This window comes from Eurosta solidaginis, chromosome 3 (assembly GCF_040869045.1).
Source record: "Eurosta solidaginis isolate ZX-2024a chromosome 3, ASM4086904v1, whole genome shotgun sequence".
Classification (NCBI taxonomy): Eukaryota; Metazoa; Arthropoda; class Insecta; order Diptera; family Tephritidae; genus Eurosta; species Eurosta solidaginis.
Genome location: NC_090321.1, coordinates 57,810,329 through 57,834,459, shown reverse-complemented (window position 1 = coordinate 57,834,459; position 24,131 = coordinate 57,810,329). Strand labels below are relative to the sequence as shown.

The window sequence follows — 24,131 nt, the reverse complement described above, 5'->3', positions numbered from 1 at the left end:
TTTTTTGTATTTGGTATATTATTATGGCAGTTTTTTCATTTTTAATAATTTTCGATATCGAAAAAGTGTGCGTGGTCATGGTCGGATTTCGATAATTTTTTACACCAATATAAAGTGAGTTCAGATACGAACTGGGTTTAGTAAAGATATATCGACTTTTGCTCAAGTTATCGTGTTAACAGCCGAGCGGAAGGACAGACGGTCGACTGTGTATAAAACGTGGGCGTGGGCGTGGCTTCAACCGATTTCGCTCTTTTTCACAGAAACCAGTTATCGTCCTAGAATCTAGGCCTCTATCACATTTCACAAGGATTGGTAATGTTTTGTTCGACATATGGCATTAAAAGTATCCTAGATAAATTAAATGAAAAAGGGCGGAGCCACGCCCATTTTGAAAATTTCTTTTATTTTTGTATTTGTTGCACCATATCATTACTGGAGTTAAATGTTGACATAATTTACTTATATACTGCAAAGATATTAACTTTTCTTTTAAAATTTTACTTAAAAAAAATTTTTTTTTTAAAAAGTGGGCATGGTCGTTCTCCGATTTTGCTAATTTTTATTAAGCAGACATATAGCAATAAGAGTAACGTTCCTGCCAAATTTCATCATGATATCTTCAACGACTGCCAAATTACAGCTTTCAAAACTTCTAAATTACCTTCTTTTAAATGTGGGCGGTGCCACGCTAATTGTCCAAAATTTTACTAGTTTTCTATTCTGCGTCACAAGTTCAACTCACGTACCAAGTTTCATCGCTTTTTCCGTATTTGATAATGAACTATCGCACTTTTTCGATTTTCGATATCGAAAAAGTGGGCGTGGTTATAGTCCGATATCATTCGTTTTAAATAGCGATCTGAGATGAGTGCTCAGGAACCTATATACCAAATTTCATCAAGACACCTCAAAATTTACCCAAGTTATAGTGTTAACGGACGGACGGACGGACGGACATGGCTCAATCAAATTTTTTTTCGATCCTGATTATTTTGATATGGAAGTCTATATCTATCTCGATTCCTTTATACCTGTACAACCAACCGTTATCCAATCAAAGTTAATATACTCTGTGAGCTCTGCTCTACTGAGTATACAAATTAGTAATTAATAGGTACGTATTTCTGTGCTTGCTAGCCTCACTACTTCACGGCATGCTTATTCAGTAACAAAAAAAAAAAACTATTTTTAAGCAGCTAGCGTAAAATAAGTCATTAAGCGCAATTCTTCTTTGACGCATGAAGCTATTTTAGTCGCAATTTATACAAAATTGGTAAACTTAGTTTAACTCAGCGCTTGAGAAACGAATTCAGCCTAGTTCTAAAGCTCGTAATTTTGCTCTTAACATATTTAATGATGTTAAAAAAGATTATCTGCAAATGCCGGAAAATCATATTCAGCGCATAACTTTTGTGGGAACTTTGAACAAGTTTAAGTGAGGAATTAATACGTATCAGGGATCTGATTTGAGCACTAATAAAATTAGCCAAAAAATTGTGTCTAAATGTGTACTTAGTAAAGTACAGACAAATACTATGAGTGATTAGCACATAAAATAGAAAATATATACAAGTGCCCCGTAACACATTTGTCTCATACATATATGACATTGTTGAGTATAAACTGATGTCATAGTCGCTTTAACTCAGTAGCACATTGATTTCATGTGTAATACACTGTATACTTCGTTTATCATCGGTTTTACTTTGGCGCTGTATTAAGTTTAGTTTCATGTACATCGTTGTGTTGCTAGCGTTAGAAGATTGATATGACTTTATTCATTTTATGGCACTGTTAGTCTTACTTATTCCAATTAGTGTTTTCGCATAACACAGTTGACTTTCTTGCTCAATAGGACAATTGAGTACGGAACTGCTTCGTGGTTTATGAGCGGTTATTCATTTTACGAAGCATGTCTATGTAAATGTGTGTTAGTGGATATAAGGCTTGATATTCTTTGTTTGCATACGCACTAATACTCATTTTTTGGTTAGTCCACTAATAACCTTAAAAGATGAATAATTGCAGCTCACTGACACGTATTAGCGTAACTCTTTTAGAACTGCATTTCGCAAATTCGCTTAAGATTTTTTTTAATAAACGAGGATTAATTTATTTTAAACTAATTTCCAGCTTTGTAAACAACATGAACTAAAAAATTATTAAAAATAGATTAATTCAGCGCTTGAGTTACTCATTCAGCGCATACTTTGCGTAAAGCCTTCAAAACCTAATTCAGCGTATAATTTAAAAAGTTCGAAGTTGTTTTAATCAAATTTAATAGTAAGATTTAAGGTATTTTTTGGCAATATCGAAATTTCTTAATCTAATTCAGCGCAATTTGATTTACAGCTTCCAGCTTTGTTAGTGGCATATATGTTAGCTTAACATAATAAGTAAAACTATTTTATACAGCGCATATGAAACTAATTCATCGGAGTTCTTACCAAAGTTTATTATAACTTGGCTGTTAACGTAAAGTTAAAATTTAGAGAAAAATATTTTCAGTGCAAAATCTTTATCGATGTTCCAAACACTTTAGCATCTCTCCAGTTAGCGCATGATTAATTATATTTTTCTGTTTGGCAAACTGTATCTCATCGCCTAAAGACTTATGTAACTAAGCGCTCCTATTCATGCATTTTTGAAGGTATTCAAATTTACCGTAAGTACTGAACGGAAATTTTGAGATATATGCAGTAAATAGAAATTACGCGCTTGAGAATATATAAATATTTAAAACTTTAACTTGCAAGTGCACTTTTCTGCTTCAGAACGTATTCAGTGGTCTTTTGTGGTTTTCCGAATATCTTTCATGCCTTGAAATCAAATTAACAAAGGAAAATGAAAACAAGTAAGGCGGGGACAGTCTTCGGCTGTGCCGAAGACTTCATACCTTTCATGAGTGGGGCTGAACAATAATCTTATTCCGTCCGTAATCTCCAAATAATCGGATGTATAAGATAAGAAATATATAGTGAACAGATGTACATACCTAAACGATTTTTAAGATAAATACAAAAATAAAAAATGGCAGAAAGCCCGCTTATCTCAACGATCGGTTGTATGAGATATATATTTTATATAGCTCCGATCGAAATGATTTTTTCATGAAATCTTTTCTGATATATTAGAATAAATATCACCAAGTTTAACGTTTTTATATTGGAAATTAAGGGAGAAATTGCCAAAAATCTTTCTATCTGAACGATCGGTTGTATGGGATAGGTATTATATATAGCTCCGATCAAAGTGATTTTTTCAGGATATCTTATATGATATATTAGAATATATATTACCGAGTTTCAGGTTTATACTTTCTAAATTAAGGGAGCAATAGCCAAAAATCTTTCTATCTGAACGATCGGTTGTATGGAATAGGTATTATATATAGCTCCGATCGAAATGATTTTTTCATGAAATCTTCTATGATATATTAGAATAAATATCACCAAGTTTAACGTTTTTATATTGGAAATTAAAGAAGAAATTGCAAAAAATCTTTCTATCTGAACGATCGGTTGTATGGGATATATATTATATATAGCTCCGATCGAAATGATTTTTTCATGAAATCGTATATGATATATTAGAATAAATATCACCAAGTTTAATGTTTTTATATTGGAAATTAAGGGAGAAATTGCCAAAAATCTTTCTATCTGAACGATCGGTTGTATGGGATATATATTATATATAGCTCCGATCGAAATGATTTTTTCATGAAATCGTATATGATATATTAGAATAAATATCACCAAGTTTAATGTTTTTATATTGGAAATTAAGGGAGAAATTGCCAAAAATCTTTCTATCTGAACGATCGGTTGTATGGGATATATATTATATATAGCTCCGATCGAAATGATTTTTTCATGAAATCTTCTATGATATATTAGAATAAATATCACCAAGTTTAATGTTTTTATATTGGAAATTAAGGGAGAAATTGCCAAAAATCTTTCTATCTGAACGATCGGTTGTATGGGATATAACTATATATCGCTCCGATCAAAGTGATTTTTTCAGGATATCTTATATGATATATTAGAATATATATTACCGAGTTTCAGGTTTATACTTTCTACATTGCGACAGGAATGACCAAAATCGTCTTATATGAAAGATCGATTGTATGGGAGATATACGTTATAGTGGTCCGATCCTACCGGATCCGACAAATCTCTAATATAATACAAAAATACATCCTTATACCAAATTTCATTGAGATATCTCAAAATTTGAGGGACTATTTTGTGTTCAAACAGACACGGACGGACAGACGGACGGACAGACGGACATGGCTATATCACATGGCAGTTCGTCGCCCTGATCAATTCGGTATACTTAATGGTGAGTATATTTTCTATATTTCTCAACGTTACAAACATCGGACCAACGTTAATATACCATTTCATGTTCATGAAAGGTATAAATACACTGTCGAAAATCAACCAAAATATGGAGAAATTTTAAAATAAGTTAAACATTCAGCTTACTTGGTTTCTATGCGGCATGGAATTAATCTGTAGACAAAAAAAAAATTGTCACAGAAGAGTAAAATTAATCCAATTATTAATATACGCAGCTCTCTTTTTCCACATTCAGCCCATTTTTATAAATATTAAGCACTCACTTTTATTTAAAAATTTGCATGCACTGTTGAGAAGATATTTTTATTTAGCCAAGAGTACCTATACCTTATTTTTGTATACTTCAACATATATCTGCATTTCAGCTCATGCGTTAGAAATACGGCTCACGTTTTTTTTTTGAAATTATAAATTTTCCTTTTTTCAAGTAGCAAGGTAAAACAATTCAGTCTGGTAACTATGCATGCACTCAGTATGCAACACCTTCATATATGTCGCATACATTTGTTGAAGCTCCTCAATGGCTTGAAACTATTCTATGACGCCATTCAGCTCAATTCAGCTACATTTTACACTACTCAGCGCAACTCAAATAAACTTATTAAAGTTTTTCAATGCCTTCACTATATTGCCTGACGCTATTTGGCTCAATTTAGCTGCATTTATGTTTATTCAGCGTAATTCAAATCAATTGGTTAAGGCCCTCAAATGCTCCGGTACAGTCCATGACACTATCCAGCTCAATACAGCTAGATCTTATATTATTCAGCGCAACACAGCAGCGATGAATTATATTCAGTTATCATAAGCAGATATCAATAAAATTTTGTTTCAGTACCATAACCTTATTTATATAGATTTTTTTCGCGAAATATTTGCATTATTGAAGACAATTCAGCAAAAATTAAACTGATTGCTTACTTTCCACATATGTGTATTAATAAAAATTTTCTCCGTCATTGCATTGAACTTACCTTATCATTTTTCACCTCCTCCAGCTCCAATACCTCAGCTGACACCTTCTGTGCATGCCGATCCACACCCGGACTCAGCAACACCTCCCATGTTAGAGTCGGTTTTGGATTGCCACCCTCACTCACGCAGGCCAAATTGAGTTCGGAATTTTCTTTGACTGGCACAAATATATTACCTGCATCCAAGCGTCGTGAATCTATCAGCAAATATGGTGGCTTCGGGCGATCTGCGAGTTTAATTAAAATGTTTGACAGAATTAGCTTATGTTTAAATTATATGGCCTTATATATTTAATTGTTATTTTTATTTGAGAGAGCTGAGTTGTAGAGAGACGTATTTCTAAAACAGATTTGCATTACAAATAGCTACGCCTCAAATAATGCAGTAATATTCTGTAATTAGGGACTTGTTGTCAATTGCTGCATACTTTTCGGCGCACTCTATTTAAATACATTACGCAATAGAGCCAAGCTTTGTCTTAACCTTTTCAAGACCTGACTTCACGAATAAACAAGAACAAATTGAAAGTGTCAGCACAGAAAAAACAGAGATTGGTATGAGCAAGTAGGAAAGTACTTAAGCGATATAGACGTACGCCTAAAAGCATGCGAGGTTCCAGGGGGGGGGGGGGGGGCACTTTTTTTTGTATTGACTCTAATGAAGTATATAATACTAATCTACATAGTAATTTGTTATCACACAACGGATTTTTACTAATTTTTAATTTTTCTTGTTTTTTACGTTATTATTACATATATTTAAAAAAAACTAGTAAAAATCCGTTCCTGGAACCGCGCATGCCGAAAAGTATATCAAACATAAATTGTCGTAGGCGACAAGGGTTTAAGTAGAGTTTTTGGTTATTTAAAAAAGTTTTCAATACCCAAAATTAAATTTGCTTCAACATTTTTCAAACGCTGGGCATTGCTCTATAGCCGTAGATTTCTTCTGTTTACTGTTATAGTGCTTGTTGCCTGCTTATTCCCCTCCAGATTCTAGTTCACAACATCCACACTTATTTCAGGCTAAATAGGCGCTTAATGCGGCTATTAAATCAAACCGTGCTTTCAGCATAAATCACCGTCTCTCAACGTTGACCCTAAAAATCCCCACACCGTCGAATAACATTCGCGCTTTTCAAGTTGAGGAAAGTTTTGTGAACCATTTTTAAAAATTTTTTTTTTTTGTTTTTGTAATTTTTTACTTTTATTCTGTTGGTTATAGCCTTGTTTCGGCTACTTTTATTTTAACAAGAAAACTTTTCGCAACATGCCAACACAGCACAATTTTCTCCACAAATGAGTTTCAGCTATAAATGTGCTTATGTGTATGTGATGATATATCCTTTTTGGTGCTGTTTATGTCATTAATGTACATGCTAAATCCCTGTCAGTGCTAGATGATGGGGCACAAACGTTCATCGGTTGCATGTCAGGGGAGCCAAATGTTGCCAAAGTGCGCGTAGAAGTCACCATTTAATTTTAGGTCATTTTGGAAAGCGCACGAGTGGCGCGAGATTGCATGCACAGTGAGAAACTGCGAGTAGTTTCTTTGGTGCGGTCAAGGATTTATCTTACTTGAGTATGTTTAAAACCTATTCAGCATGTGCTATAAAGTATTAAATGTGGGCTTGATTATGCAAGTTAACACACGCCAGTTGCCCTTATCGCAACATTCCCACGTATGGCCAGTACACGCGCGCCGAGTCAGCAAATTATCTTTCCCACAACATACGGCTGCGCATGGCAACCCAACACCTTAATTCAAGGCCATGGCTAGTGACGGCAACTAACACCTGCAAATTATGGTTCTCACTACATACGGCCGCGCATGGCAACCTAACACCTTAATTCAAGGCCATGGTTAGTGACGGCAATTAACACTCATGCTACGGAACTACTCCAGACGCACAGTCAGCTAAATTCTATTACACATGATTGTGAAATGCACACATACAGCACCTGTGGGAAGAAACCGACTTCAACATTCTCACACAGCGGCCTGTCAGCAAGTTACGCAAGAGGCGCGTCGCGGCTTGTTGATTGGCTATATATGGGAGCAGTTGCGGCAGAGCCGGCAGTCGAGTTCGGGACGGATTGGAGTTAAGAGTAATTTAATCTTAATTATAATTGTGAATAAACTGAGTTAAAATATACTTGTAAAAGGCTATTTGAACTTGTGTTGTTTAGTGTTGTTGGTTGGGCGAGTTGGCCCAACAAATTAATTTTTTTATAAAACAAGGACTATAGTCCTTTAACTGGCGTCCGAACAGGGACCCAGGAAGTGAAGGAAACTGTGGAAAAAAAATTCAAAAAGAATTTGTTCGAAAAAAAGAAAGAAGAAACTGTGAAAAAAAAAAAAAATTCAAAAAAGAATTTGTTCAAAAAGAGAAAGAAGAAACTGTGAAAAAAAAAAGGGAAAAACTGTCCTTGCAAAAAAGAAAGAGCTGAAAGAAGGAAACCGTGGAAAAAACTAAAGGAAAATTTCTAGCAAGATCATCAGCATTACATACTACCGGCATTACAGCGTAATAGTGGTCACTAGTGAAAATTCCTGAGAGCTCCTGTACGCACTGCAGTGTAATTCTGATAGAGTACGGATGATTTATCTCATCACGTGAGTATAAAAAACACAAAGGTAAAGTAAACTAAAAAAATATTCCCACAAAAAATGGACGATATAAGGGCCACAGTGACAAATTTGACTGGGGCCGTCAACGCCCTTCTTGAAAAAATAAATTTGCTAGAAAAGCGGGTGGCTCGCGTTGACTCAGCTAGCTCTTCATCTACGGCGACCACTACTCCAGTGGTTGAAGAAGTGGTGGCTCAGCCACCCACCTCTGAGGCTGAGATCAGAGATATCTGTAGGCTCCCTGATTGTGTTAAGGAGCTACAAGTGTTTGACGGTAACCCTGTCCAGTACATCTCATGGATTCACTCTGTGGAAGTGATCCTTTCAGACTTTGCGGTAATGAAGGGAAAGCCCCTTTACCGAGCGATTCTCCAACGTATTAGGCAGAAGGTGCGGGGAGCAGCTGATTCTGCACTTATTTCCTACAATATATTCGATAGCAATTGGGGAAAAATTAAGGAATGCCTCTCCCTGCACTACGCAGATAAGAGGGATGTTGGTACACTCGAACACCAACTGCACCAGCTACAGCAAAAGGGAATGAGAATCGATGAATTCTACGCCAGGGTGAATCATCAATTCTCCCTTATTATTAATAAAATTAAAGCCGAATCCTACACGGAAGATGCCGTTAAAGTTCTGGTAGAAACCTACCGAAATCGTGCCCTGGACGTTTTTATACGTGGGCTTAGCGGCGAAATGTCGCGAATGCTCCTTATACGACGCCCCAAAACATTGCCAGAGGCATATTCAGCCTGTTTGGAAATCCAAAATGTGGATTTCCGCAATTTTTCCGTTCATACGAACAATTCCAATAACCGTGTGGCTGTCCCTGTTAACAATTTGCCAGGTACCTCCTCATTTAGGAATAGGACCAAGCCTCCCCAGTTACCCCCTAAACCTATTTGGCGCAACCAGGAAAAGCACTCATATGTAAAGAGTGACCGCCCGTCAGGTCGATTTGGAAATGCCAGCACCCCACTACATGCGCCTGTAGAGAAAATGGACGTAGACCCCTCGGTACAGACACGCAACGTTAACTACATGAATCGCCCAAATCCGTTTAAAAGAAGCGCAAGTTCAGAAAATCTACCACGGAAGCAGCAAAGGGTGTTCCATACTACACCCGAGGAGAACGAAGAGAGGGATATGGACCTGAAGGAATCGCCAATAAAGGATAAAGTAAAACTAAAACTATTCGAAAGTGTGGGTAACTCCACCGAATTTGATTTCTTCGTTTTACCGACTCTTAGTGAATTCTGCGGAATCATTGGGGACGATACCCTGAGGAAATTAGGCGCGATAATAGATAGGAAGAATAACCTCCTTAGTATAGACAATTACAAAATCCCCTTGAAAGACAGAAGATCTCTCGATGTAAACTTCACATTAGGAAAGGACCTACCTCTTGATATCCATGGAAAAGTTAATTCACTATTGGATAAATACTCTGGTCTTTTCAAACCACTTAACGGCTATGAGCTTGCAAACACGAATGTCCGTGCAGAAATAAAAACATCAACCGACGAACCGGTGTATAGTAAATCCTACCCCTACCCAGCATGTATGAGAGATGAAGTCGAAGTCCCCAAAAAACCTAAGGCGAATGGGGACAAACAGTATCGTATGGTTATAGACTATAAACGGTTGAACGCTGTAACTATCGCCGATAATTTCCCAATTCCCGATATTAACGCTACTCTTTGCAGCCTTGGCCAAGCCAACTTTTATACTACAATTGATTTGACTTCCGGATTTCACCAAATTCCCATGAAGGATTCGGACATCCCAAAGACAGCCTTCTCCACAATGAATGGTAAATATGAATTTCTTCGGTTGCCGTTCGGGTTGAAAAATGCGCCTGCGATTTTCCAAAGGATAATAGACGATGTCCTCAAGCAGTACATCGGGAAAATTTGTTACGTCTATATCGACGACATCATCGTATTTGGCAAGGATGCAGAGGAACATCTCGTTAATGTTGAGAAGGTTTTTGCAACGCTTTGGGAGGCGAATCTTAAGGTTAATTTGGAAAAGACATGCTTCTTTGAAAAAGAAGTCGAATTTCTAGGCCATGTTATTACTCCCGATGGAGTACGCGCTGACCCAAAAAAGGTAGAAGCTATTAAAACAATTTCACCCCCGGAAAATTTGAAGGATTTAAAAAGTTTCCTTGGTATGACCTCATACTATAGGAAATTCATTAGGGATTACGCCAAGGTCGCAAAGCCACTCACCAACCTCACTCGGGGGGAAAATGCACAGGTAAAAGCAAACGCGTCCAAAAATGTAGCGATTATGCTTAACAAGGATGCCTTAGAGGCCTTCTGCGAGCTGAAACAACTACTAATGTCAGCGGACGTATTAGCATTTCCAGATTTTTCCAAACCATTTAACTTGACAACAGACGCATCAAACTACGCCATCGGCGCGGTACTATCACAAGGATCAATAGGCGACCATAAACCGATAGCTTACATATCGCGGTCCCTAAACAAAGCCGAAGAAAACTACGCTACGAATGAAAAAGAGCTTCTAGCTATTGTTTGGTCACTGGATAATTTGCGTTCCTACCTTTATGGCGCAAAGAAAATTAGGGTTTACACTGATCACCAACCTCTGACATTCTCCTTGAGTAATCGTAATTACAATGCAAAGCTCAAGCGATGGAAAGCTCGTATAGAGGAATATAACTGCGAGTTGATCTACAAGCCAGGTAAGACAAATGTAGTCGCTGATGCACTCTCCCGTCTCAAGACGGAAGTGAACGCACTCACTGACTCCATAGCTGTACAACCATCGAGTACTATAGCTGACGCGGTGTCTGAAACTGACACTGCTTCAGAGGGTACCATGCACTCCGCAGAGCAGGACAGCTCTGACCTCATACCTCACGTAGAGGCACCCATAAATGTGTTTAGAAATCAAATAATTTTTAGGCGGGGGGCGAGTTGCGAGTGTACAGAAGAGCCTCATAGGGGGTACAAAAGGTACTTTGTCACAATGCCTGTATTAAGCGTCGAAGCTTTGTCACCAGTCCTCAAAAATTACCTCAACCCAAATGTTATAAATGGCATTAAAATTCCGGAAGATGACCTCCATAGTTTGCAGGCTGTATACGTTAACAATTTCAGCAGATATAAAATTAGGATCACGCAGCGCGTGGTAGAAGATGTGACAATAGCCGATAGGGTATTCGACATTATCGAGAAGGAGCACAAGCGCGCGCATCGAAATGCTCGTGAGAATAGGGAACAGGTACTGGACAAATTTTATTTTCCCGCAATGTCCAAACAAATTAGGGAATACATTAGCCAATGCGAAACATGTAAATTGAACAAATACGATAGGCACCCTTCTAAACCATATGAGCAACCAACTCCCATTCCTAGTTATCCGTGCGAAATCTTGCACATCGACATCTTCGAAATTGAACGACAAAAATATTTGAGTTGTATCGACAAATTTACCAAATTTGCTAAGCTCTTCCCAATCAAAAATAAGTCATCTCCTCATTTGCGAATGAACCTAACGATCGCGCTGCATTATTTCACAGTATCACGAGCCTTGGTGATGGAAAATGAACGCGGATTCTTGTCATCACTTGTATTGAATTATATCAGGTCCTTAGGGATAGAAATATACCAAACACCAACGCAGCGAAGCGAGGCCAATGGTCAGGTAGAGAGGCTACACTCTACTTTGATCGAAATATACCGCTGCCTTTCCGTTGAATTTCCTAGATTAACACCTGAAGAACGCGTCGCAATAACTGTGGATAGGTATAATAACACAATACATTCCGTAATAAAGCGCAAACCGGCTGATGTTTTTCTGAATAGGACAGCTAGGATAAATTACCAGGATTTAGCAAACTTCAGGGAGCGCACTAACGAGGACATAAAGGCTCTTCTTCTACACGAACGGGAAAGAAGGAACTTAAGAAATAATAAAACTCGTTCGCCCCCCCGCAATTTTGACAGTGGCGATGAATTATTCATAGCTAATAAACAAATAAAAAGCAAGCAAAAGCCACTTTATAAGAAAGAAGCTGTGGCGGAAAATAGAAATTCCACTATAACCACGCAAAGTGGGAAAAAATTCCACAAATCGGATATTAAAATTATCTAACGAAAGCAAAAATGTCTATAAACAGACAAAATGTCCAAGGACACATTAAAAACTTACAAAAAACATAAGAGGCGAGATTCGGCACTAAGAGGGAACTTCAAAACAAGAGCGGGCTTTTAAGTAGGACAAATCGTGCCTTAGTAGGAGGTGGCGCCATCGAACATGACAAATGGCAATGCGACCTCTAAAACGGATACACACGATCCCCCATAGCTGGTTCGAGAAATGTTGGCTCCTCTGGTCGAAATTCTAGTACTCAAAAGCTCGGCAAGGCCGAAGAATTAATAATGTTGGTCAAGAGGTAGAAAACTCATGCATAGATCCCTAAGCCCCGGTGGTCCGGGTACAAATTCACTTTTGTATTCGATCTGTCGTATTGGTTCAATTCCAGTTAACTCGGTGGTCCGAGCGATATCAATCGAAGTGGTTCAATTCCTCCATGGGACTATTGGCTTTAATTGACATGAGAAGTCACTCGTTCGATGGGCGGGAAAATTTTCACTTACAAAAACTTATGTTGTTCACTTTCAAAGGGGATACTCACGAGCCTTCGTCATGTCATCTGAGTTTATGCCTGCATTCCAATACAAAACAAAAAAGAAAAGCAAAATAACAAAAGTTAAAGAATTATTTGAGAGAAAAACATGATCTCACAAATAAAAGGCGCTAAAAGCCGCAAAAGAAAACAAAAAAAGTAAAACAAAAGAACAAAAGTTAAAGAATTATTTGAGAGAGAAACATGATCTCACAAATCAAAGGCGCTAAAAGCCACAAAAAAAAAAAAAAAAAAAAAAAAGAAAAAAAGGGGAAACATTCCTCGAAAAATACTAACACTAACAAAAACCTAAAGCTAACTAACTAACTTACAAAAAAAGTAACAAAAAAAGAAAAAATATAAATCTAACAAAAACTAACAACTAACTTACTAAATTAATTACTGAAAACTAACTGTCAGAAAAATTCCACTTTTAACATCACTCCTGGGTCCTCGTAGAATCCTGTCAAACCCTTGCCGACCCGAGCTCCACTCATTAGGTATAGCAATAGGATTTAAAAATAGTCTACTTTATACTTGAAATGTTAATTACAATTTGAAATCTAAAATCTACCTAAATTAAAATGAAATTTGAAATTTACTTAGACTAGTACTTAAACTTTGAAATGTAAATTTTTTAATAGCAATAGTTAACTATGTATTTCACTAGTTATTAGAATTATGTGTACTCCGACTCCTAGAATCTGCCTCTGTGCATCCGCACAAGCATATGTGGTATTCGATCTCGACTCGCCCGTGGTAACCGTACGTGAAGGGTACGGCTGGATAATCAATGGCTACTTCAAATTAATTCATGTAATCAACCTAGCCCGTTATGAGGAAATAGCAAACCGCCTGGAAATTGAAGTCAAGAAACTGGATGAAACGAACGACCTCACAGACGTCATTTCTTTCCACTTGAGTAAAATCCAAACGCAGCTCGAGGAGTTAAAAGGCCCAAAGAACAAGAGAATCAAGCGATCAATCAACTGGATAGGATCGGCTTGGAAATGGATAGCCGGTTCCCCCGACGTTTCCGACTGGGATGAGCTCCTACGAGCCCAAGACACGCTAGTATCTAACAATAACCAACAATACAAGGTAAACTCTGAAATATTTAAGAAAACTCATGAGTTATTGCAGGTTGTCAACGGCATCGTAACCAACACGAATGACATCATTGGCCAGAATCATCTCATAAAGCTTTCACAAGAAATCCTTCAGAAAGTCATGATCCTGAAGGACGATATGAACGAACTGGTGCAGGCCTGCCAGATGGCTAAGGCAGGTATTGTCAACAGCAACCTACTAGACAAAGAAGAGATCAATGGACTTATAAGCGAAGTAGATGTCCTTCCATACAGCAATGTGATCGAAGCAATAGAATTCAGCGAACCTTCAATCTACACCAACGGCACAATGCTACTCTACGTTGTGTCCATGCCAAAGGTGGCCCAAACGAGATTTAACCATCTGATCACCAGAGCAATTGTAAAAGACGGACATCGCATAGACCTGAAGTACAGCACAGTCTTAATCAACAAAGAGCAAACGTATGGTATCAAAGATAGCTGCACCCACCTTACAAGCGCAATGGTATGCAAGCAAAAAGCGCTGGACCTACTACGAGAGGACGACTGTCTGCCACGTCTGCTCAAAGGTGGTAAAACTAGTTGTCGGTACATCAATTGCAATGACTCAACGATTGAGGTGATCAAGGAAGACACGATTCTCTTAGACAATTTCAATAACTCTGTGTGGTCAGGTGATGCTCCCAATCACCTGAGCGGCTCTTACATCCTTCAACTGGACAATGAAACGATCCGCATTGGTGACAGAACCTACTGGAGTATGAGTAGTTCAGGAGTTCAAATACTCCCCCCTGTGCTATCTACTGTTGCAAATAAAAGCCTTGCAGTTAACCTCAATCTTGTACACGAGATGACAATTGGCAATGGTGGTACCTTGAGGTACCTGAGGGACAAAACAAATTGGTTCACGGCGTCGGAAACTTTGGGGCTACTTCTGCTCCTGCTCATGATTTGGATAATTTGGAGGAAATTAACAACGGGCCCAAAATTCCCGGAATTGCGACTATCCATTAGAAGACAACATAAAGAGGACACTTGTCCAAATCCTAATCTGCGGGACGCAGATCTTTAAAGGGGGAAGAGTTAACACACGCCAGTTGCCCTTATCGCAACATTCCCACGTATGGCCAGTACACGCGCGCCGAGTCAGCAAATTATCTTTCCCACAACATACGGCTGCGCATGGCAACCCAACACCTTAATTCAAGGCCATGGCTAGTGACGGCAACTAACACCTGCAAATTATGGTTCTCACTACATACGGCCGCGCATGGCAACCTAACACCTTAATTCAAGGCCATGGTTAGTGACGGCAATTAACACTCATGCTACGGAACTACTCCAGACGCACAGTCAGCTAAATTCTATTACACATGATTGTGAAATGCACACATACAGCACCTGTGGGAAGAAACCGACTTCAACATTCTCACACAGCGGCCTGTCAACAAGTTACGCAAGAGGCGCGTCGCGGCTTGTTGATTGGCTATATATGGGAGCAGTTGCGGCAGAGCCGGCAGTCGAGTTCGGGACGGATTGGAGTTAAGAGTAATTTAATCTTAATTATAATTGTGAATAAACTGAGTTAAAATATACTTGTAAAAGACTATTTGAACTTGTGTTGTTTAGTGTTGTTGGTTGGGCGAGTTGGCCCAACAAATTAATTTTTTTATAAAACAAGGACTATAGTCCTTTAACTTGCATAAACTTTTTCCAAAGGCAAACATTTCGTGCTGAATATAGTTTGGACAGCGCAATAGTCTTCACATCTTATTATATGTGTTTAATGCGTCTTTGAGTCGTTTCGATATACAGGCTCTTCTTAGTATCGGCACATTTTCATACTCCTCTAGGTCCGCAGGTAAACCTTTGACATGCTTACTTACTTAATTAATTAACACTTTCTTAGCCGGAGTACCATCTTTCATTCGCATAACATGGCCTAGCCAGCGAAGCCGCTGCGTTTTAATTCGCTGGACTAAGTTGATGTATGCATGAAAGGCTCGTAAAACTCATCGTTAAATCTTCTTCGTTATTCCCCATTGCCAATGTTTACAGGTCCATAAGTCTCTCGAAGAAATTTTCTCTCGAACACTCCCAGAGCCGCTTCATCTGATGTTTTCATGGTCCATGCTTCTGCACCATATAGCGGGATGGGTACGATAAGTGACTAGTAGCGTATGATTTTCGTTTGTCGAGAGAGCACTTTACTTTTAAATTGCCTACCTAGTCCAAAGTAGCATTCATTGCTCACTATGCAGTTGGGTTAGTTTGACTAACAGCGGGCTATTAGGGAAATTATCTACATCAGAATCAGCATATGTAGTTGCGAAAAGACGGATGAGCTGAGCTGACAAAGAAAATCGCAGTCCTTCAAGCAGAAAGAGAAGATGCTATAACAAGACCGCTTAAAAAAGGAAGTAGTTGCAAAAAGGTCGACCAAGCAGTAAACACGTAGAACCAAATTGCTATGATTTGCCTAGGCGGAAGTTATTCCATGAGATATCTCCTGGTTCTATGTTAGACTTTTCAGTGTGGTCGAATAACAAATTCTTACGCTGTGTACAAATTCAGTCTATATAAGATCTTAGTACACCGGCCAATTCCACCAAACTTCACCTTTTTCCGGAAGAATGAGCCTCCGAAAATTTGCAACTTTTATTATACTCAGCTGAACAGAGCTCACAGAGTATATTACCTTTGTTCGCATAACGGTAATCCGTAACGGCATAAACTAATCGAGATAGATATAGACTTCTATATATCAAAATGATCTGGGCGAAAAAAGAAATTCATTTAGACATGTCCGTCCGTCCGTCCGTAAATACGATAACTTGAGTAAAATTTGGTATGTACATTCCTGGGCACTCATCTCAGATCGCCATTTAAAATGAACGAAATCGGACAATAACCACGCCCATTTTTTCGATATCGAAAATTTCGAAAAACCGAAAAAGTGCGATAATTCATTACCAAAGACGGCTAAAGCGATGAAGCTCGGTAGGTGGGTCGACCTTGTGACGCGGAATAGAAAATTAGTAAAATTTTGGACAATGGGCGCGGCACTTTTAAAAGAAGGTAATTTCAAAGCTTTGCAAGCTGTAATTTGGTAGTCGTTGAAGATATCATGATGAAATTTGGTAGGCATGTTACTCCTATTACTATATGTGTGCTTAGTAAAAATTTGCAAAATCGGATTACGAACACGCCCACTTTAAAAAAAAAATATTTTAAAAGTAAAATTAAAAAAAAAAGTTAATATCTTTACAGTATATAAGTAAATTATGTCTACATTCAACTCCAGTAATGATATGGTGCAACAAAATACAAAAATAAAAGAAAATTTCAAAATGGGCGTGGCTCCGCCCTTTTTCAGTTAATTGGTCTAGAATACTTTTAATGCCATAAGTCGAACAAAAATTTACCAATCCTTGTGAAATTTGGTAGGGCATAGATTCTATGATGGTAACTGCTTTCTGTTAAAATGGGCGAAATCGGTTGAAGCCAGGCCCAGTTTTTATAAACAGTCGTCCGTCTGTCCTTCCGCTCGGCCGTTAACACGATAACTTGAGCTAAAGTCGATATATCTTTACTAAACTTAGTTCACGTACTTATCTGAACTCACTTTATCTTGGTATAAAAAATGGCAGAAATTCGACCATGACCATGCCCACTTTTTCGATATCGAAAATTATGAAAAATGAAAAAAAAAACCATAATTCTATATCAAATATGAAAAAGGAAATGAAACATGGTAATTGGATTGGTTTATTGACGCAAAATATAACTTAAAAAAAACTTTGTAAAATGGGTGCGACACCTACATTTTAAGTAAAAGAAAATGAAAAAGTTCTGCAGGGCGAAATCAAACGCCCTTGGAATCTTGGCAGGAATACTGTTTGTGGTATTGCATATATAAATAAGTTAGCAGTACCCGACAGATGATTTTCTGGATCACCCTGGTCCACATTTTGGTCAATATCGCGAAAACGCCTTCACATATACATCTAAGGGTCACTCGCTTTTAAAACCCTCATTAATACCTTCAATTTGCTACCCATATCGTACAAACACATTCTAGAGTCACCCCTGGTCCACCTCTATGGTGATATCTCGAAAAGGCGTCCACCTATAGCACTAAGGCCCACTCCCTTTTAAAATACTCCTTAACACCTTTCATTTGATAGACATATCGTACAACACACATTCTAGAGCAGGCATGCTTAACGAACGAAACGATATCATTTCGTTACGATAATCAACGTTAATAAACGAAACGAAGTCATTTCGTTTCGTTTATTAACGTTAAGAACGTCAAATTAACGTTAATTTTACGATCTTAACGTTAATAAACGAAACGAAGTGACTTCGTTTCGTTTATTAGCGTTGATTATCGTAACGAAATGATATCGTTTCGTTCGTTAAGCATGCCTGTTCTAGAGTCACCCCTGTTCCACCTTTATGGCGATATCCCGAAATGGCGTCCACCTATAGAACTATGGCACACTCCCTTTCAAAATACTCTTTAATACCTTCCATTTGAAACCCATGTCATACAAACACATTCCAGGGTTACCCTAGGGTAATTTTGCTAAATGGTGATTTTCCCTTATTTTGTCTCCAAAGCTCTCAGCTGAGTATGTATTGTTCGGTTACACCCGAACTTAGCCTTCCTTACTTGTTTGCAATAGACTCTTACTCGCGGATAAACTTCGCGGACATTTTTTTAAAATCTATAAAACCAAGCCTCTTGTCCACATCGATCATAGGAATATGCATTCCGACCGCATCTTGGACTACCGGCCAGTGTCTTGCAGTTGTGATTATAAGCTCTACTTATGTTCCATCAAGTACGGAAAATTTTTGTTTTTATTGTGAAAGGGATCTCGCGCAAAATTATGCCCGTTATTCACATGGTGAGTGGAGTCTCTATTCGAATACCGCCCAATGCATGCTTTAAAGCCGCTCAGTGACATGGAAGGGTACTCCGAAGTTCGGCTAAGCCCTCACACCAGTGATAAGCTGGCTGCCATGTCAATGACTTAAGATCCAATAGTGGAAAATAAATTATGATGTATGTTTGCGGTGACGTGCAGTTCGGAGCAGCCGTTATGTTGAACCGAATGCGAACGATCGAAGCCGAACAAGCATAACTTCGAAAAATAGACCAACGGATCGAAGGAAAAATATGTGGAATTGCAAAAAAAATATTGTTTTGGGAAGTATATTTTTTGACGATGTAGTAGTGATGTTTAAAAAAAAGCCAAAAAAAGAAGAAGTATAACTACCTCTCTATATTTCTATCATGTTTGGAAGTAACTACATTTGATGGAACAATAAGAAAACTAAACAAAACGATGTAATGGGGATGAGTGTACTGGGGGGAGATTCTAAATTTTGCATAAAACGGCAAAGGATAAACATGGACCTGAAAGTTATTGAGCAGGAATACTTCAAAGTGAGTCTAGACTGTTAAGCAGATTTAAAAGACATTGCACTGTCTAATCTTCAGGCATGCTTAACCAACGAAACGATATCATTTCGTTACGATAATCAACGTTAATAAACGAAACGAAGTCATTTCGTTTCGTTTTTTAACGTTAAGATCGTCAAATTCACGAAATGATTTCGTTTCGTTTTCTGCCATATCAAAACGAAATCAAATCGTTTATGTTGATTATTAATTTCAAACTATGCTGGCAAAGCTGATTGATGGCGCAGTCATTAAAGTTGAAAGCATTAGCCAAGCTGATTGGAACTTTTCTCATGAATTTTGACAGTACAAACATTTCTCAGAGTATTTTTGACATTACCACCAACGAATTACACAAACAAATAACATAGAGTTTGTGTGTGTATGTGCGCTCGTTGTTGCCACCTTACGGCTTCACCATGGCTATAGCATTGCCAGCACAATTCAAACATAAAGTATCACGTTTTTGTTAACGTTTTTAACGTTAACGAAAGCTTTTCGTTTCGGTTAAAAACGAGATACAATTTATCTTGATAATTTCTTTATCGATAATATTTCGAAGTGTTTCAACGGAAACGGTGGAAATTTTTTGATAAACGATTAGCTTAACGTTAAGGTGCATCCCTGCTAATCTTAGAGCTACATTAAATGTTGAAAGTAAATCTCAAGAAGACTACATGTCAACAAACTCCTATACGTGCCCTCGTTTTTACTTGCTTCTTTCTCTTATTTACCCTCATTTTCTATACCACTTATATTATAATTTGCTTCTCATTTCTTACACACACAACAAACTAAGTAGTATCACATATACCAATTTTGAAACGGTGTTTGCCTTTCAATTTTTTCGCTTCCCTATCTCAATATTGTGAGGCAATATATCATATCAACATTCAAATCGCTGTCACAAATGTCAACACAGTTGGTAACGTTTTTCAAATCATTTTTATTTCTTTGACGCACAGTCCTCGCAAATAATATTGTGACGAATATTAGCAACACTAAGGGATACTATCATCTCTAAGCCGATACTAAGCAGTCACTTGTATGTACATAAACAATTCAATCACATATGTACATACAAGCAGCGGAGATATACTCACAAAAGTATGCAATCATCAGCGAAGTAGTTCTCACATATACACGCGCATATGGCTATGCGAGAGGCTATAAACGTGTTTCTGTAATTTATAGCTGGTAACCAAGTAGAAAATTCTAGCAGAAGAGACGTCTAGGCATTTGGGCACACAGTATAAAAGCAGCGAAAGTTGAGTAATCTGTGATCAGTTTGATTTAAGCACGCTATCAATTGCGAAGTGAGGTTTAATTGCGAGGTACTTCCAAAGTAGTCCAGTTAAAGACTATTTTGTAATACAGAATATTGGAGAGTTTTATTCAACAGTGTAGCGATACGAAAGTAATCAGAAGGTTGAAAATAGGCGGAATTTCCCTAAATTCGTTACAATTGATGCCAGAAGAGGAATTGTTGACTAAATTCCAGAGGACAACAAGGACATGGCAAAGTTAAGTGTATTGAGGATCCAGCAACTGAAAAGGAAGTTGGAGAACCGTGGATTAAATAAAACCGGCAATAAGATCGAACTTCAAGCACGACTACGAGACGCTTTGAAGTCGGAAGGTATTAGTGTGGACGAGTATGTCTTTTATCCTGATGGGGTCGAGACAGCAACAAAAATCGAAGAGAAGAACGGAAGTCCGAGTCCAGTCGCAAGCGGCGGGAATAATGCTATATTAGCTTTTTTTATCACAGATAGAAAGATGGAAACCAAGGAAACACGTATAACTGAAAGTATGTCATCTCAACTGGAATCGCAGGAAAACCATATAACATCCAAGATATAATCACAGGAAACACGTATAAAATCCAAGATGCAAGCACAGGAGGCACGCATTTCAGAAATATCGTCGCATATGTCATCCCAACTGGAATGCCATATATGGCATCACAACTGGAAGAACAGAAGTCATATTTGACATCTCAGTTGGCTGAGCAGTTGAAAGCACAAGAGGATCGCATATCCTCGCAGCTGGAGGCACAGGAAACAAAATTCTCATCGCAGCTGGAGGTTTTTAGTGAAACACAAGATAAAATGGAGGCCGAGATGGATGCTTTTAAGATCGGATTCAGGAGTTACACTTGAACCGTCCAATCACTTCAACGTCTACTCCGAAGATAAAATCACCAACGTTTAATGGTTCTGTTCCTTTCCAGGTGTTAAACTTCATTTTGATAAGACCGCAACAGTGAACAGCTGGAATGCTGAAGATAAAGTTGCTGCATTGTTCGTGGCATTGAAAGGGCCTGCAGATGAAATCTTGCAGACGATTTCAGAGTACGAACGGAACAACTATGAAACATTGATGAGCGCTCTAGAGAGGCGACACGGAGCGAACACAGGAAACAGATATACCAAATTGAGTTGCAAAACCAGTACCAAAAATCGAATGAAACTTTGCAAGAGTTCGCATCGGATGTTGAAAGATTGGCTCATCTCGCAAATGCAGACGCACCCGTGGAACACACCGAGAGGGAAAAAATCCAGAGTTTTATAAATGGCATACGGGACGTGGAAACGAATCGAGCGGCATACGTAAACCCAAAACCTACATTCGCAGAAACGGTATCGCATGCTCTGTTCCAGGAAACAGCATCGCTTCTCTGTAAGCCAGCTTTCAAAGCACGCCGTGTGGAGGTAGAAAGCGCAGACTGAGTGAACACAATATTGGAAGCACTGGAGGGATCACAACAGAAAAATTTCGGAGTTATCAAATGCTGCAAATGCGGGAAGTTATGTCACATTGCACTCCATTGCGATTTAGATCCTAGTAGTTTCAACAAAGAACAAAGCTGGAGGAGATGAGTAAGAGCGAGTTAGATTTCAAGATCGAGAGCTAGCTCCAGCTGTGTAATGTCCCGTTATCTCTGGGTCACAAATCGGAAGAAAATCAAGCAGTATTGCCGTCAGAGGAAATGTGGATGGCAAAGAACGTGTACTGACTGTAGATACGGGCGCATCTCCTTCTTTGATCCGATCTGATTTGGTCAACAGGAGAGTAAAGCCATTGCCTGAAGCAAGGTTGCGTACGGTACCTGGCGAGTATAACCAAGTCCAGGGAGAAGTGATATGTGAAGTCTTAAGTCTTGGGATTTATGTACACATCAGTCAGCATCCCAATGATTTAAAGCATCAATTATGTTAACTTAATCGACCTATGGTCTTTGGGATATATATGGCTGATGATCCACGTTTTTGGTAGGAAAGCTACACGAGCAGTTCTCCATCCCCCAGCGGGTTAGGGGGCTTAGAATATACCCGCGGTAGGTACGACTAAAATACCAAACTGATTCAAGGGGTTATGCAGCGCAACCCTCTCAAAGGTTTGCCAGCGCAACATATAGCTTACCCAACCCAATTGTCAACCGCACCTACCCTTGGCGAATCATGTTTGATTAACAGCCAAGGCTCTGGCGGCCACACCTTCCTCTTGGAACTAGGAGTTGGGGAAGGCGGGATGGTATAGAACGTTTAATGTGGTCATATAAATCGTTGATGAGATGGTCGGGCTAGCACCTTAATGTTGCTGTTTTACCGGAACGTGCCGGATCTATATCCGGCAAAGGAACATCAGCATCGATAACACTCCACAAAGCCTTCGGGTAGTGTCTTTATCGTTAACACAGCAACAAACGCTCGCCACCCATTTGATATTTGCACCGATCACCAATCTCGGCGCTACCCGCTCCTTAATCGAAGTGTAAATGCTGTCTGCTGGAAATGTGTACCGAAAAGCGCATCAAGAGACTTTTCTTTTTTGTGCGACCATTCCCCGTTTTCTTTCTCTCTTGGTCCCTGGACTAGAAATTTTATCATAAAACTCTCTTCGCCCTGGAAATTTCACGCTTGTATATCCCCAACATATCCCTATACTCGTGCCTGAATACTTCATCTACTCTACAAAAAGACACAGCTCCATTGCGACAACTTCTTTTGGATATCTTTGTTTCGGACCAGTTCGTTGACCTAGTGTTTCTAAAGACTCCTCCCTTCTCTACCCAATTAATAGTACGCTTTTGCTAAACTTACCTAATACCACCAATTTAACCGGCCTCGCATTTTCCGTATATCTGCGGGAATTCTCCGCCTCACATTGCCACTTGCCATCATCCTCGAGCATAACATTTGTTATTGTGAGCGCACCATTTGGCTCCTTAATGAAACGATAATCGGTGGCGCGTGAAGTGCGATCCATCGCATGTACTACCTGTAAAATAAAAGAGAGAGATGGTCGGTAAGTAAAATAAAGATGAATAAGCAGCAGATTAAGACAAGGTATTAGGTGTGGAATAACAAAAGATAATTTAGCTTATATTAGTGCAGGTATTAATATCTACTGTATGTAAAATTTCCCAAGTATTATTAAAAACCATGCGCTCATTGGCATACGCTCGTATTCTCACTTACTCACCCACCTCATTAAGTGCGGCGGATTAGTCTCTTTACGTTTGGTATTATATGGTACGTGAGAAAACTAAATGCTAAGGCTATAAAGCTTAAATCGTTTATGAGCTGCGTTAATACCTGCTTCACAAATATTCTAAGTAAGTATGTGTTTAAGTTACGCAACTTAGCACAAGTGCTATTATGTTGTTATATTTTTTTGTATATTGTTTCATAGCTCGCATAGCTCTGAGCCCTTGTTATCTGTATGAATGCAGTTGGCGGAAGTTGTTTACGAAAGTCTTTAATTTATTGTGTGTACCATTGCGAAGTATGCATAACTAAATAGCAATAATTTTTGTTTACTGGTACACGCGCTTATGCGCCTAAAGTTATGCAATGTTTAATATGGGTTCCCATTTCACAATATTTAGTTTGTAGTGATGTCATTAAGGGTAT

General features: G+C 38.5%; 1 protein-coding gene across 13 annotated transcripts in view; it reads right to left on the bottom strand.

The window, feature by feature from the left end:
* Positions 1-24,131, bottom strand: part of tei (teiresias) — a 574,056-nt gene that overhangs the window by 211,389 nt on the left and 338,536 nt on the right. For all 13 annotated transcript variants that reach the window (XM_067771850.1, XM_067771849.1, XM_067771852.1 and 10 more), the window contains 2 exons: positions 23,319-23,496; positions 5,351-5,577 (listed from right to left, as the gene is read on the bottom strand). In XM_067771850.1, coding sequence (XP_067627951.1) covers positions 5,351-5,577; positions 23,319-23,496 — 405 coding nt within the window. The remainder of the gene's footprint in view (positions 1-5,350; positions 5,578-23,318; positions 23,497-24,131) is intronic.